Source organism: Brachyhypopomus gauderio, chromosome 14, assembly GCF_052324685.1.
Source record: "Brachyhypopomus gauderio isolate BG-103 chromosome 14, BGAUD_0.2, whole genome shotgun sequence".
Classification (NCBI taxonomy): Eukaryota; Metazoa; Chordata; class Actinopteri; order Gymnotiformes; family Hypopomidae; genus Brachyhypopomus; species Brachyhypopomus gauderio.
Window position 1 is genome coordinate 8,512,193 of NC_135224.1, and position 15,147 is coordinate 8,527,339.

Genomic DNA, 15,147 nt, shown 5'->3' on the forward strand with positions numbered 1-15,147 from the left:
TATTCATAACTCCTCATGTTCGTTTATCCATGCTCATTTTACCCAGCCCTGCAAACCTGGTGATTATTCCTGATTATCACAGGGTTTCATAATTCTAGAAACTGCATCAAGTCGTATATTCTGCTTGGTGTTCCTACCCCATGTATACATCGCTAAACTCATCCAGGTCTTAGTGTGTATTACATGTTCTAGCCTTGATTTAAACTTATAATGCATGCTTTTGGGAGTGGAGGTGGGGTTCTGTACCCTCGTATAACAGCCCTAACGACGAGCGTGTTGACTATATATAGTCAATATTACGGAAGTTTCAAGTCATACTCATATGACGACGTCAGATAAAATTTTGGATTACTTGGAGCTGAGAATGTCACGTGGAAAATCTGTATATAGTGGAAATGCAGTTCGCCGTGTTTGTTTCTAACGCAGCTATTACACGTTTCCACACATTTTTGTCCCGACACGTTTGCATTAGTATCTGATTGTGGCAGGAACCGTGACGTCTCGTCCTCGCTGCATTGCAGTCAGAGCCAGCACCACCGGCCGGCCTCGCTACGGAGGACGTGACAGTGTTTTCTCCATAGAAGTGGTTGGAGTGAAAGAATAAAAGCCTGCTCTTAACTTACTCTTAATCTGGAAATGTCAGACCCCGAAGAAAAGGACAACTGCTCAAAAGACGCAGCACCTTTATCATTTTTTAGTAATCTAAGTAAGTTTCACTTGTTATCAATTATATATTTAAAATACTGCATTGTTTAATTAAAATGTTGATAGTGTATAAATTGGTTATTACGTTGTGGATTAGAGAAAAGACAAGACAAGGACAAGACATTAAATATTTAGATTAAAGAACCTTTTAGTATTAATAAAAGGCCACAAAGAGAAACTGAAAGTACCTTTTCAAGCAACGGAAATGTTTACTACTCAGACAATGTTTACTAACTAACTAACACTAACTAACAAATTTTAGGAATCTCAAAAAGTGAACAATCAGACCACTGCCCAGAAAAAGTGGAAGTCGGTAAGTTCCATTAAGTTCCAGTTAATTGCTTTCAACAGTGTGCCCTCCTTTGGTCCTGACCTGAAGTTAAAGGAGAGAATCCTCCGATGCAGATTCAGATCCGATAGTTGTATTGTCATAGATAGATAGCGATATAGGCCTAACCATTTCAGTTCCGCTATACTCAGTGTGTACCCAAACTGTACATTAAAATTGAATCACAAAATCTAGAGCAGCCACATAGTAAGGCAGGAATAAAAAAAATACCAGAATTGTAAACCACTCTTTGTTACACCACTCTCTGCTACAAGGGTTTGAAACTTTGACATTTTCTTTTGTCAGTTGTTCCATGTGGTCATAAAATGCCATTAGACTACTTGATAGCATGGTCCAAGTACTGTCTTAAGCAGGTATGCCCGTTTCCTATTGATTTAATATTTGATTTCTGTTTAATATAGAACCATCCCATTTGTTACACAATTTGAGACATTTTGCATTATAATAATTATACTTCAACATGCTATTAATAAAGTGTATTTTTTAATAAAACATTATTTCTTTATTTTAGATGGAAACTAAATTCACCTGCCCAACATTTGATAAGAAGAAGAAGGAAATGTGTTCAGCAAGATTTTCTTACCAAGAACTGTGTCAGTTAGCTACCCTACCTCCAAGGATAAAGAGTTTTTTTGAAGAAAGACTTGGTGCTCTGAGTGCTGCAAAATTCTGCGACTATAAAACCGTAAGAACATTTTGCTTACATTCTCTAATAAATAATAATAAATGCTTCATATATTACTGACAACATAAGAGTAAAAGAACTGTAATGGGTTAAAAAAAAACTTAAAATCACGTAACACTTTGCGTGATTTACCTGGTATGTTTTGTGTCAGCCTGACTCTATCTCTGATTCTTGCGCTACAATCAGTGTCCCGGATGCAAGTCCTATGTGGAGAGAGCCAATAAGACGAACCTGTGTGTCCACTGCACCATCTGTACGACGGCTATGGGACGCACCTACGAGTTCTGCTGGAACTGCATGGGTGAATGGAAGGGGCAGGTGCACAATGCCACGGTCTGTGGCAATAGTGGCTGTGAGACGAAAAAGGTACAACTCGGTATACTTGGTGGTTATTTGGTGGAGATCAGGCAAACCTGATCGGGCATAGCTGGTCATGTAGTAATTAGGGACAGAGCTGCATGAGGACATGACATGAGTGATGAGCTGGTGAACATTTACTCACAGCAGTGTTGTTTTTGAATTCAAATCAGTAAATTTGAATATGATTCATATACCATTTTTTACAGTAGACATAACAGAGTTGAGAAATGTTGCATTCAAAAGCCAAACCTTTGCTTTGTGTATCACTCGATAGTGAGATTTTGGTATTAGGCTCATGCATGAAATACACTCAAGGCATAAATACAAAGAGGACAAGCAAACAGTATCTTATGTGGTAATATACACAAGTTTGAGAAAGAAGGATGAATTAACATCTGATGAGTCCAGGACACATGCAAATAGCTTCAACTCAAAGAAACTGGTCCAACAGACAGGAGGAAATAGAGCAGGAAAGTGGTGTAGCATGACCATGCACAGACAGGGTATCATCATATCAGACAGTGTATCAGCATATCAGACAGGGTATCATATAAGACAAGGTATCATATCAGGCAGGGTGTCATCATATCGGACAGGGTAACACTTCAGGGTTTTGGAGCATACATTAATGATTATTTAATAGTAGGAACTCCAGTTGGTCTGACAGCTTAACTAACAAGGAAAAACAGAGAAGGCAGCGTGGGCATTCCTGAAGCCTGGTAGTATTGGTGATAGGCCGGCTTCCAGGAAATGTGTGTACTGCTAAACATAAGAGTTGCTGTGGACAAGATGCTCTGCCACACACCATAAGGTGAGCAGGTACGAAGCACCCTGAGACACTGTTCCCCTTCAACAATGAAACCTGTTGGCCCCAAAGTGAAACATGACCATTTATATTCCTGAACCCTGAGATATGCAAATTTATTTAGTTTTTCTCAAAATTTATTTAAATAATTGAATTTCTCAAATTTACTTTTCCAATCTCCACACCATCTGGTCACTCGTACACATCATGAAGGCAATGGCTTACTCATTATGAACAAATACCAAATACTTGGCTTAATGAAACAAATTATTTTGTACAATTGTCTGCTGTTTCCTATGTTATCAGTTACTTTACTTGTCATGTCAAAATACTTGTTCTCTGTTGAATAGTCCTACCCCCAAAAGATATCAGCATTAGTTAAAAAGTCATTACATTCAAGTTATTACATTCATATATGCTGAACCAGTCAACATAACCTGTAAAGCATCTTTTATACATCTTCATTAGACTGTTGTGGTAAAATGAGGTGGAATTATGACCTTCACTGATAATGAGGAGTGTAGGAAGCTTTAGATCAACTAATGGTCAACCAGTTCAGAGGTACGTCTTACAGTATGAACCCTCAGCTGGCAAGCACATATAGACATATGACATTGCTGAATGCCATGGATGTAGTGTGTGAGGACATCACAGCTGAAGCCTACAGAGGCTGGATAAGACATTCCAAAAGATTATTTCTACACTGCATTGCAAAAGATGATATCTATTGTGATTTTATGTCTTGAGAGTCTGACATAACAGACAGACAGGAATGTCAGGAAATGTATTGCACTAAAATTTGACATGCAGTTTGGCTTGTGCAGTTCTTCCTGTTTCCTACGTTTACTATCCAATCTCTTGCAGTCAATCTTCCACATGCAGTAATGTGTAACTTTGTACTATAGAAATGTGCAGCCTAGTGAATTTCAGTCATTGTCCTCAAAACCTTAGCCAACAGAAAATGTTTACAGAGTACTCTGATGTATGACAACTTGGCTAAGTCAAGTTCGTAGTCAAACACTAGGGCTTGTCATTCTGATGTTCATTGACATAAAAAAAGGTTCACTAAATCTGTGTCATCTAATTAGAAATATCTTTAACAATTTTTCAGCCCTCTCAAGCTAAATGTGATTCTTTGAAGTTGTGTCAACCTGAATTCAAGACACAAAAGCGTACCGAACCGGTATTATACCATTACCATACATCATACATTTATGTTCATGTGACAGCAATAGTGTTTGGAGAGCTGTATGCATTTTCTACCTAGATTTATGAAACAAAAGAGAAATCCAGTGACAGAAAGCGACTGGCTATGATCATCAACAACATTGAATTCAGCTGCAAAGACTATTATCGACCTGGAGCAGACATGGATGAAAAGAGCATGAGGATTCTACTTGAGTGCTTAGGTTATAATGTTATAATACTGAACAACCTGTCTGCAAAGGTATGCTTCAAAAAACAAATGCCCTGTTGTCTTTTGCACATATTTTGCATTACTTATGTACTGCCCCCCACATAATTATATGTCTGAATCGCTGTAAATAGTCATATGTTATAGTCAATAACAAAACACTCAGACACATCAGGTAAATGTTTGCCGCATCACCTTTGCAGGGTATGGAGGCTGCTTTCAGCTATTTTTCACAGTGCAATGAACACAGATATTCAGACAGCACATTTGTTGTGATTATGTCCCATGGTGGACCTGAGGGGATTCATGGGATTTATGTTGAAGACGATGAAGATATTTTCCCCGTCGAGAAAATCTTTCAAAACCTTAACTCTGAGAACTGCCCAGGCCTAATAGACAAGCCAAAAATCATTCTCATTCAGGCTTGCAGAGGAGGTAGGATCATTTAACATTATTCCAAGTACCATGATCAAAACACTTCTGTGAAATGCTCATAATTCTTTTGTATGCTGCATACTTAAATTGTTACTTATTGTATTATAGAGTTTGATACTTTGTAGGACTAATATACATCATTCATCTCCAGATAAGGAAGGTTACGTGTGGGTGCCTGATAGCGTAAAATGTAAAGGAAAAAGAACAAAACAACTTAGAGAGAAAGACTTTGGTTGCCTCAGATCCTGCACTCCAGGTTACGCACACTGACATTATTCAATGTCACATTATTCAGCAGTTAAAAATTTTAGTGAAATACTGTTGTTACTAGTGTTTATGCCATGCATATGCATCACTGATTTATATTCTCAACCATGCATCTTCATTACAGACACTGTATCCTGGAGGAATCCAGAGACTGGCTCGGTCTTCATCCAAAGCCTTGTAAAAATCTTCAATGAACATGCACATGAAGATGACATCATGGAGCTGTTCAGAAAGGCACGTTTTGTTTTTGAGCAAAATAACTATTAGCTAAAGTTGGTGCTGAATTCTAAATTTCTAATTTTATTTTATTTTTTAACGACTACAGATTTTATATTGGTTTGAGGAAGAAGCAAAGGAGGACCGTCGTTACCAAATGCCATGCATGGAGAGAACCACTCTTTCAAAGAAGTTTTATCTGTTTCCTGGACTTTGAGTCTAGAACTTGTTACCACAGCCAAAATGATTCCTTTGCCAGAACCATAGCAGACATTTTGAAAACTGTGATCTGATTTACCAGTTACTTTATCACTGGGAAATGATAGCTCCTCATTTTGTACAACAGCAACCTCAACTGTACCAATCCCAGAACTGAAGGGTGACTCAGGGTGTGAACATTGCAGGGCCCTCAAGTGAACTTATCCTACCCATAGCATGTAAAATTATGTAATTGTAAAGTGTGCACAAGGAGCTTGACTGATGACCATGTGGCTGTTGAGACAACTGGTTTGTTCATCAGCATTATGGTGTTCTGTCTTCCTGTGAAGTTGACCTGGTGCTTTAGTACAAATGTGAATATTTTACTAAACATGTTGGCAATTGCTGTATTGTTGTATTTTATGCATTATGACAGCTGTTTAAAGTCTCGCAGTACAAGGATGGTGCTCATGATAAGACAGTGGAATAATTTTAGTCTTGCAGCATTTTTTATTTTATTAGTATTTGATCATTAATATATGTAATGAAGCTACAATTGACAAACGTCAGGGAAATAAATAGATAAATACAATTTCAAGAAGAAATGTTTATGGTTTGCCATTTTTCATAGTTTCCATCTCAGTTCAAAGTTGCATAGCTGTAACACACACACACGGACAATACCTGCTTTGAATGTAAAAAAAGCTTCATACTTTTATCATTTAACACTATAATTGCACATCTCAGTATAGCACTTATTTACACCCATGAGGTGTGATGGCTAAGGTATCTAAATTGTAAATAGCTAAGATAACATTTTGTGCCAATAGATGTTGTATTCTATGGGAAATAGGATTTTCTATGAGAAAATGGGAAGGAAAATTTTCACAAATTTCAAAGTCAATTTGCATCAAGTTAGTGAGTAAAGCAATATGTGAATGGAAGAGTAAAAAGGTAAGAGAAAGTTTGTGTGTGTGGGGGGGTTTGTCACGTATGGCCTCGCCCCCTCCCTTAGCTGTCACTCCGGGTTCCCTCATGTCTGTGCTCCTTGCCCGTTCGTCCCGCCCTGCTCGTTTGTCTCCGTGATTCCTCGTTTGTTACCACGTCCCTGTATTATCATCCACACCTGTTCCTTGTTTCGGGCCCATGTATATAAGCCCCTGAGTCTCCCTTGTCCTTTGTCTGGTATTTTGATTGTGTCTATGTTGATCGCTGTACCTGGCCGTTGATTGTTCCTGTCTTTTGATCCATTGTCTGTACTCGTGTCCCCTGTCTTGGTAATGCCTGTTTACGCATGTTTTTCGGACTGCCCTCCCGTTATGGACCCGGACTGGTTATCGGACGATGAGTATGGTATTCCCTTGAATAAATCTCGCTCCTCTCAGCAATTGTGTCCGTCCTCTCGCTCCGCAGCACGAGATGCGTTACAGGGTTAAAAATGTATTTACTAATATATCTTCACTGATCATTAAACATATGAGATAAAGTGGATGCTAAACCACTAGTAGTTTTAGTTATGATTTTTAACTACTCTCCCAACCTTAAAAAGGTCCCTTCTATAAACAATAGCCTACTTTATCAGAGATTTACCATTCATTACCCTTACTCATGGGATTGGCCTAAGAAACACGCAAAGCAGATATTTTATAGGGAAGTGGTATTAGCATACATTTACATTCATCTGATACTTATTATGAGTTTATGTGGCCTACTATAGAGAGAGCCAAGAGAGATCATGGATAGACAACAATATTTATTAATTAACCAACAATAAAATTATTAAACAATAGAACAACTATTCTTAATCAAAGTACCAAAAGATATCATACCCCATGGAAACAAAGTTATACACACTAGTGCAGTGTACCTCAAGGTTAAACAAATAGAAGAGACCCTGCACCAAAATGTCCATTTTTAATTCCCAGCATATCAAAGGACTGCAGTTTGACTGGGTTGATCACGTTGGGATAGGAAGTACGAGGGATGTATCCCCCCCCCCCCCCCCCTCAAAATAGGAAACAGCTGCATTCGTCCCACCCCAAAAATTACAGTCCAAAAATGAGTCCACACAAGCCAGGCAAATACACTGCTATAACCACAGATAAATGGTCAGTTTTCATGAATGAACATTTCATGAATGAACTTGGTGAAACACCCACTGGAGTATTTTTTACTCATCAATACTTTACTTAGAATTATTTCCTGCAGAACAAATGAATTCAACAAACTTCTAAACATGAACATGTCCTAGATGTTGGTATGGCCAGTTTCACCTCATCTCTGATCTACTAGCCTTTTCCCCTCGTGTTGTTATTTTTCACCAAAATGTTTAGCCACCACATATGAATGGGTTTTCCATTAGTGAGACATTTAAAAATGACTTTACTATTCTAATTCTTTGAGCAAACTGAACCCTACTCAAAGCTCTCCAAAGCACTGGAATCAAACACAGAACTCCAGCAGCCATCATGCCTAGATGTTTCCATCGTAGAGGAGAACTACCCACTTGGACTGACACCGCTGTGGGAAGAAGGATGAAAATATAACAGCAAACCTAAATTAAAGTCAAACATCCTATACTTTGTCTTTATGATTGCATTCAAAATGTACATGTATTTCAGCATAGTAAGGAGTTATTGTCATTTTATAAAACAAATTGAGGATAAACAACTGTTTACTTACTCCTTCTGTACATCAGTAAATAGGCCAGCCGAGAGCTACAAAATTACAAACATACAGAGATCAGTGTGGTGAAATTTATAACTCAGTTAAAAAGAAAAACATATATCTGATGTAAAACGGGGTGCACGTCAATATCAAGGAATGAGTCAGTATGCAGAGGCATTAAGTTAAAAAAATGAAACTTTATTTACAGAAACCTTTATTAACACAAACCACACAGACAAAGAAGGGACTCGTCTAAACAAAGAGTGACAAATATTAAAGGTAACATGCAAACTTGTATACCCAGACACAAACAACACACAGGTGCAACACATGACACTAATGAGACAAGAGACAGGTGAAATGGATCACACACACACACTCACACTCTCTCTCTCACACACACACACACACACACACACACACACACACACACACAAGCCCAAGGAAGTAGCGGGAGCAGTTTCCATGACATCTAACATTCATAAGAATCTAAAGTATGGACAGAATGCATTGTACTCACTGTTTGAGGGAGCTCACTGAATCCTGTTGAGGTAAAAAGTCCACAAGATGTTAAAATCAACACAAAATCAAAAAGATAAAATAACACTAGGTAGGTAGTAACACATTATTGCAATTACCTTCGTAACAGAAGAGTCATCAAAGCAGTACCACATGTTATCTTCAAATGACTTGATGATGGCATTATAGTGACCTCCGCTATATCCTCCGCTGTGGTTAATAACTGCATAAAGACCATATTCACAGTCCTGAGGAGAAAAAAAGATCAGTATCAGAGGATTAATTAATTCATATGTAACTAATGGGAAGAAGAATCCATGTACTAAACATTACCGAGGCTCATCTAACAATGACTGTCCTAAACAGTGGTCAACACACTGGGGAATTCATAGTCAGGCAATGAAAATACAACAGGGTCAAACGCTGGATTAGACAGACCACTGGCGCAAGGAAACCAGGACACGGGAAAACTGTACTGGAATTTCAGAGCAGGCCGGTGGTGAGCGCATGCATTAATAAAGAGACCGAGATGAGATGAAGAGGAGCACCACGTGCAGGATGTCATTGTGACATCATGGATGAGCAGAAACAATTTGATTGGATGGATGTCTCAGCACACCTGGATTGAGCGTGGGTTGGACAATATCATACTTTGAGGTGTATACTCAGGGGAATATCCATGGGACAGCCATTCTTCACATGCCTCATCTGCACATAGTCAAAGTCAAACCGCTTCAAGTGCAGGGTCAGGATAGTAGGAAACTCTTCCATTTCAATCCACTAGAAATAATAAAGGTGTCAAACAAAAGCCATAACAGAGTTATTCCATTAGATACAAGGAGTTGACTGGTTATATATAAACTAAAGCCCTGAGTGACTAACTGAGGGATTTCAGTATGGTCTGAGTTCAGCATGGGCTGATTTCTGCATGCAATAATCTTTTACAGTGACTAATCAGGAGAGTAAAATTTCTCATGTGACAGTTACTCACAGTCTCTGTTTCTGTTTTTTGGTCACACTGGTCACAATACAACCAGTTGTCTTCATCTAACCTTGAAAGTTTGAAAAAAGCTTCCAGTCCCTCTTTCTGTACAAAGTAAAAGTTGTGAATAACTGTTTAATATAACAAATGCATTATATCAGCAAGGATGCTTCTGGCCTACACTGAATTATTACAATGATTACACTGAATAGAGAATCTTCTTACCACATTGTACAATTCATTATGCCCAGCCTCAACGGCTAAAGGGACTGTGATGAAGGGAGACCTGTCTTGGTACACATGGTCATTTGAACATTTACTTCTGTTACTCAATTTCCCTTCAAATCCCTGAAAATTGTATTAAAAATATATTGTGTCACCAGTCAAATGGCAGGTTGTGCAAAAAGAATGAGAATGCCAGCAAATTGAATGCAAAACATAAAGAAGATTCAAAACATTTTAAGCCTACCTTCCTCACTTGTGGCTCAACTGTTTTTAAGATTTTCTGAAAGTATTCCACTGCATCTTGCTGTTCATAAACTAAACACATTATGACGTTATTAATAATACAGAGAACAGACATTTAATGAAAGACATTAAAAGTGACTCACCACTTCTGATGCACAAGCTCCGAGTTATCCCTTCAGTAGTACCATCAACCACTTCTAGCTTCTCAAAGAGGTTTTGTATTTGCATCAACAGATCACCACTTTCATTAGAGAACTTTGGACCTTGCTTAAAACTAACATGAAAACAATATTAACAAAAAGGTGTGGCATATTTATGAACCGCTAATTGTAGTTCTACATATTCATACAAATTATTTCCACAAATGTGGTGAGGATAATACAAACTAAGACACACTCAAATAAAAATAACAATATTGTCAGTTTATCTGTACATTTTGAAAGAACATTTCATACAAGAGACAGCAATAATTAAGGCACAGTAACAAGAAATAGTACCTCTTTACAGCTTCTCTAAACTCTGGGGTCATGAAGAGACACTGCAGGACTGAGTTCAGGTAGCAGGTAGCACCCTGATTTTTCAACCCATGGTACTGTTTTTCACCACATCTGGGTAAAAGTATTGTGTTTAACTTTATTAGAACTCACAGCTTTTGACTGTATAGCATTCAGCAATGAAGAATTGTCAGTGAAATTTACAAAATAATTTATTTTGTGTGTTCCAGAATTAGAAGATAAAACCAAAGTCCTATTTGTGATAGGAGTATTACGTTTTCATTGGTAACAGAACTCTGGCTAGACATTCTCACAACAACTATATATATATATATATATATAACAATATATAGACACTCTTCAGTTGAATTCAAATACTGTTTACCATTCCAGGAGCAAAATCGATTTACTAGCTTTACCTCATCTGCCTGCTAAATTGCAGCACATTAAGTTTGACAGACTGTTGGGTTTAATTCTTAGGTATGGCTAGCATGGAATTAACATGGACAGAAGTGACACGTCCCCAATATCCAGGGTTTATTGAATTGTCCCCACCAATATATTGATCAAGAGGGTAAAATTTGCGTTTTCCGTAAGTGCCACATCCCCACCAATGTCAAGAGCAACCCTATGCCCTTGCCTATGCACAAGGTCTAATTAAATGTTTATTAATTAAATTTAGATTTTGCATCTAAAGTGTTTTGTATCTTTAAAAAGCACCAACAAAAGTCACAGCAAAGTGGGTATTAATTGAGCCAAAATTTAACTAAAGCAATCAGAAAAAATGCCAAAACATTTAGTGTGTCAAAATATATCGGTGTGATATTAAGAAGGGAGATTACACTGCTGAACATAATGATAACATACGACCCGACAGACTAGGGAAGACCACACTGACCTCCTTGGAACACTTGGATCTAAAGAAAAAAACTTTAAACCGTTGTCCTAATATCAGCGCAAGATTAAACCTATAGGGCAGCAGCAGGATACTTTAATCCGATTAAATGGCACCGAGTTTGAGGGCAACACTTCACATTCCGGCAGGGCGATGCTGTTTGGGACTAAACTCGAGGAATTAAGATTTCCAGGGTTGCAAACTCTCACGCATTGAGCGTGAGACACACGCATTTGACCGTTTTCACACGCTCTCACGCCACACTTCCGATATCTCACGCCGAAAAAACATCTAGTTTATTTACCTCTGATCCACATCTATGATTCAATGAGTTACTAGTTCTCTCTGGCGCCAACCACCGGCGATCGTTAGATCGCGATATAACACTTAGGGCGTACTCACACTAGGCTCTGTGATCCGGGCCCGGGCACGGTTGCCTGCCGAAGCACGGTTCGTTTGGCTAGTGTGAGCGCTCCAACCGTGCCCGGGCCCGGATCAGTTAACCGTGCTCGGGCCCGCTTTGAAGAGGTGGGCCAGGGCACGATTCATGTGGACTCGGGCACGGTTCGCTTCTAGTGTGAGCGCTATCCGTGCCCGGGCCCGCTTGGTGCCTCGTCTGATTGGTTCATTTCGCTGGAACTCAAACATGACATCAGTGATGCGACGCTCACGTTAAACAGTCATAGCGGCAAAGCGATTAGCAGACAATCGTTGTGTTAAATGATCGATAAATCTGTGCTTGCACCGTGTTTCTGCACTCCCAAAACGACTCCAAAAATACAATAAAAAGAGAATCATGAGCTCTATAGTGTTGTGCGAGCGCGCTTTTTTTCCAAATAAAGCGGCGTTGTGATGACGTAAGCGTGCTCGGGCCGGGTTGCTGAAGCGAGTGTGAGTGCAGGCCAGCGGGGGAGTGGGGAGGGGGGATAACCGGGCCCCAGCACGGATCCAGCAAACCGTGCCTAGTGTGAGTCGTCCATTTTACGTTCGCCCCCCCGTCAACAATTTACGCTCGCCACCTCCTCCAGGTTCAAATCTCACTCCAAGCGATCTTGAAAAGTTTGCAACCCTGGATTTCGCTATACCTACTATGTTCAGATAAGCCCAGAAATACTAGGTTTAACTTTCATCCTTGTTCACACTATCGCCAATTCTATTCGTTTTGGTAATAAACTGTATTTCCGGAGGTCAGGTGCTGTCGTAAATTCCGCCAAACGTCCCTTAACTTTCCTTTCCTTAAGCACACAGGAGTCATCGTCATTGCAGTTATTCTAAATCCACATATGCAAACCGAAATATCCAGAACTGTTCAAATACAGGCTGCAGTGTTGTCTGCTATTCCTACCTTATTAGTTCCTCAGTATTTGGTGGCACGTTCCTGAAACATCTCAGGATGGTTTCCACAAAAGTCCACACCATCTCGTTAGCTCTTACAAAACTATTAGTAGAATTACCCTATTCCTTATTGATATATGCCCAGATATTTCCCGAAATGTTTCAAAGCATGTAATATGAACTATGCCAAAAAAGGAAGCAAGCGAGAAAACGAATCAGTTTTAGTTTCACTTTTTCACTCTGTCATATCAAACTGGTATGCTTTCACTTCGCAGTTGTTTCATTTATCCACTACAAGTACATTACATAAACAAACTGGGTTGTTGAAACGATATGTAATATAAGCATTAAGGGTTTAAAATGACCACTGCATCCTAATTCAAAATAATGGCAAGAGTTGTCTGCCGCAAGCTAGCGTTTGTTTCATTGATTTCATTAACATTTCCAAGTTGATAGTCTCCTTGTTGATAGTTGATAGTCGTTGATAGTCTCCTTCTGACTGCAATTATGCAACTTTTCTCTGCATGGGGCATTTATAGGTATATGGCTGTATGGCTAGGTGAACTATGGTGAGTTCCTTCAACAAGATAAGGTGAACTAGCTATGGCTATCCGTCCATACGTTGAGTAAATACAGAGGCTACAACGCCAGCAGTGCGCACGCGCAGTATTGCATTATTATTATTGCATATTACCGCTTGTCAGAAAGCTCTCTGAAACGTTACATTACTCTCTGGCCAGGTCCGAAACTGCAGAGTGCTACTACACTGAATGTGTAAAAAATAAAATATAATAAATAAAACAAATAAACAAACGAATAAATAAAAGGACACCATCGTTTGAAGTGCTTTCAGTAGTGCAGTATGTAATGATCCAGAGTGTGCTGTTTGGGACACAGCCTTACTGTCTAACATTAATGTTAGTCTTGTCTAGTCAGGAAACCTTAACAAACGTTTTTTGTCATTTCATTTCATCATGTCACCAAAGAAAAAAAATAAAACCACAGGACACAACGCTCCTGAGTTTTTTTTTAAGCCATATGCTTTATGCCAGGGGTCTCCAACACGTCGCTCGCGAGCTACCAGCTCGCCACCCCTTTCCGAGTAGCTCGCCAAAAGGCCAATGAATTACATATAAATTTGTAAACCTAATTGGTCCCATTGAGAAATCTACTTAAATTTATGTCCAATCAAAATTCACAGTTGTCCCTCCCCTTCTAACACTAAATGATTATTCGCCAATTATACAACAGTTAGTTCACAATCCGACTGGTTGAGAAGTGTTCTAACCCTGCAGATATGTGTGATAACAGCACGTTATAGGCCCTTTTCACACTTCCGCATTTTTTCTTCCGGAAGCTCTCGTCGCAGGGTAAAGTTACTTCCGTTACACATTAAACAATGGCAGAGTCCAATAACAAGAGCTTTTGCAGTGCACCAGGGTGCTCGATCTCGAAGCAAAAACAGTCGTATCTCAGTTTCTACGGTTTTCCGGCTGACGACGAGCAGAAAAGAAAATGGGTTTGTGCAATTAGGAGGGATGAAGGGGAAAACTTTGTGATACGGAGCATCTTTGTGTGTAGCCAGCATTTCACTGCTGCAGACTACATAGCAGGAAGCTCGCGGCTAAAAGTTGGTGCTGTTCCCTGTTACTGTTCCCAGTACTGTTACTGTCCCCAGTACTGTTACTGTTCCCAGCCGGTTTCAGTGGAACAGTTGCTGTCCGCGTTTGAAAGATCAAGCTCTCGGCTGGGAGTACACGTACGTCCGCTAGCATCTAGCTGTGACCCGCTAGCATCTAGCCCCGGTTCGCTAGCATCTAGCTCCGGTTCGCTAGCTTCTAGCCCCGGTCCGATAGCTTCTAGCCCCGGTTCGATAGCTTCTAGCCCCGGTCCGATAGCTTCTAGCCCCGGTCCGATAGCTTCTAGCCCCGGTCCGATAGCTTCTAGCCGTGATCCGATAGCTTCTAGCCCCGGTTCGCTAGCTTCTAGCCCCGGTTCGCTAGCTTCTAGCCCCGGTTCGCTAGCTTCTAGCCGTGATCCGATAGCTTCTAGCCGTGATCCGATAGCTTCTAGCCCCGATCCGATAGCTTCTAGCCCCGGTTCGCTAGCTTCTAGCCCCGGTTCGCTAGCTTCTAGCCGTGATCCGATAGCTTCTAGCCCCGATCCGATAGCTTCTAGCCCCGGTTCGCTAGCTTCTAGCCGTGATCCGATAGCATCTAGCTAGAAAAGAGCAAGCTCTCGGCTGGCAGTACACCACGAACATCTACTAGTCGAGAGTTTGCTCTTTCAAATGCGGACAGCAACTGTTCCACTGAAACCGGCTCTGAAACTAGCTGTGATCCGCTAGCATCCA

At 39.9% G+C, this 15,147-nt stretch overlaps 2 protein-coding genes across 4 annotated transcripts; one reads left to right on the top strand and one right to left on the bottom strand.

The window, feature by feature from the left end:
* The first annotated feature begins 309 nt into the window (after window positions 1–309).
* On the top strand, window positions 310–6,818 carry casp23 (caspase 23, apoptosis-related cysteine peptidase). 2 transcript variants are annotated; one of them, XM_076972911.1, is made up of 11 exons: window positions 310–706; window positions 968–1,018; window positions 1,340–1,407; window positions 1,566–1,739; window positions 1,926–2,105; window positions 4,016–4,087; window positions 4,172–4,351; window positions 4,522–4,753; window positions 4,905–5,009; window positions 5,145–5,254; window positions 5,346–6,818. In XM_076972911.1, the coding sequence occupies exons 1-11, from the start codon at window positions 637–639 to the stop codon at window positions 5,451–5,453; spliced, it is 1,350 nt and encodes a 449-aa protein (XP_076829026.1). In that variant the 5' UTR covers window positions 310–636; the 3' UTR covers window positions 5,454–6,818. The 2 variants fall into 2 exon arrangements, with proteins under 2 accessions (XP_076829026.1, XP_076829027.1); XM_076972912.1 differs by lacking the exon at window positions 968–1,018.
* A 356-nt stretch (window positions 6,819–7,174) lies between these two features.
* Window positions 7,175–13,420, bottom strand: LOC143475265 (ubiquitin carboxyl-terminal hydrolase 47). Of its 2 annotated transcripts, none has more exons than XM_076973053.1 (11): window positions 12,805–13,420; window positions 10,568–10,678; window positions 10,214–10,344; window positions 10,072–10,142; window positions 9,828–9,950; window positions 9,612–9,707; window positions 9,272–9,400; window positions 8,740–8,868; window positions 8,622–8,644; window positions 8,117–8,151; window positions 7,175–7,954 (listed from the first exon to the last, which is right to left on the bottom strand). In XM_076973053.1, the coding sequence occupies exons 1-11, from the start codon at window positions 12,876–12,878 to the stop codon at window positions 7,764–7,766; spliced, it is 1,113 nt and encodes a 370-aa protein (XP_076829168.1). In that variant the 5' UTR covers window positions 12,879–13,420; the 3' UTR covers window positions 7,175–7,763. The 2 variants fall into 2 exon arrangements, with proteins under 2 accessions (XP_076829168.1, XP_076829169.1); XM_076973054.1 differs by lacking the exon at window positions 12,805–13,420 and adding an exon at window positions 11,463–12,425.
* Window positions 13,421–15,147: the final 1,727 nt, after the last annotated feature.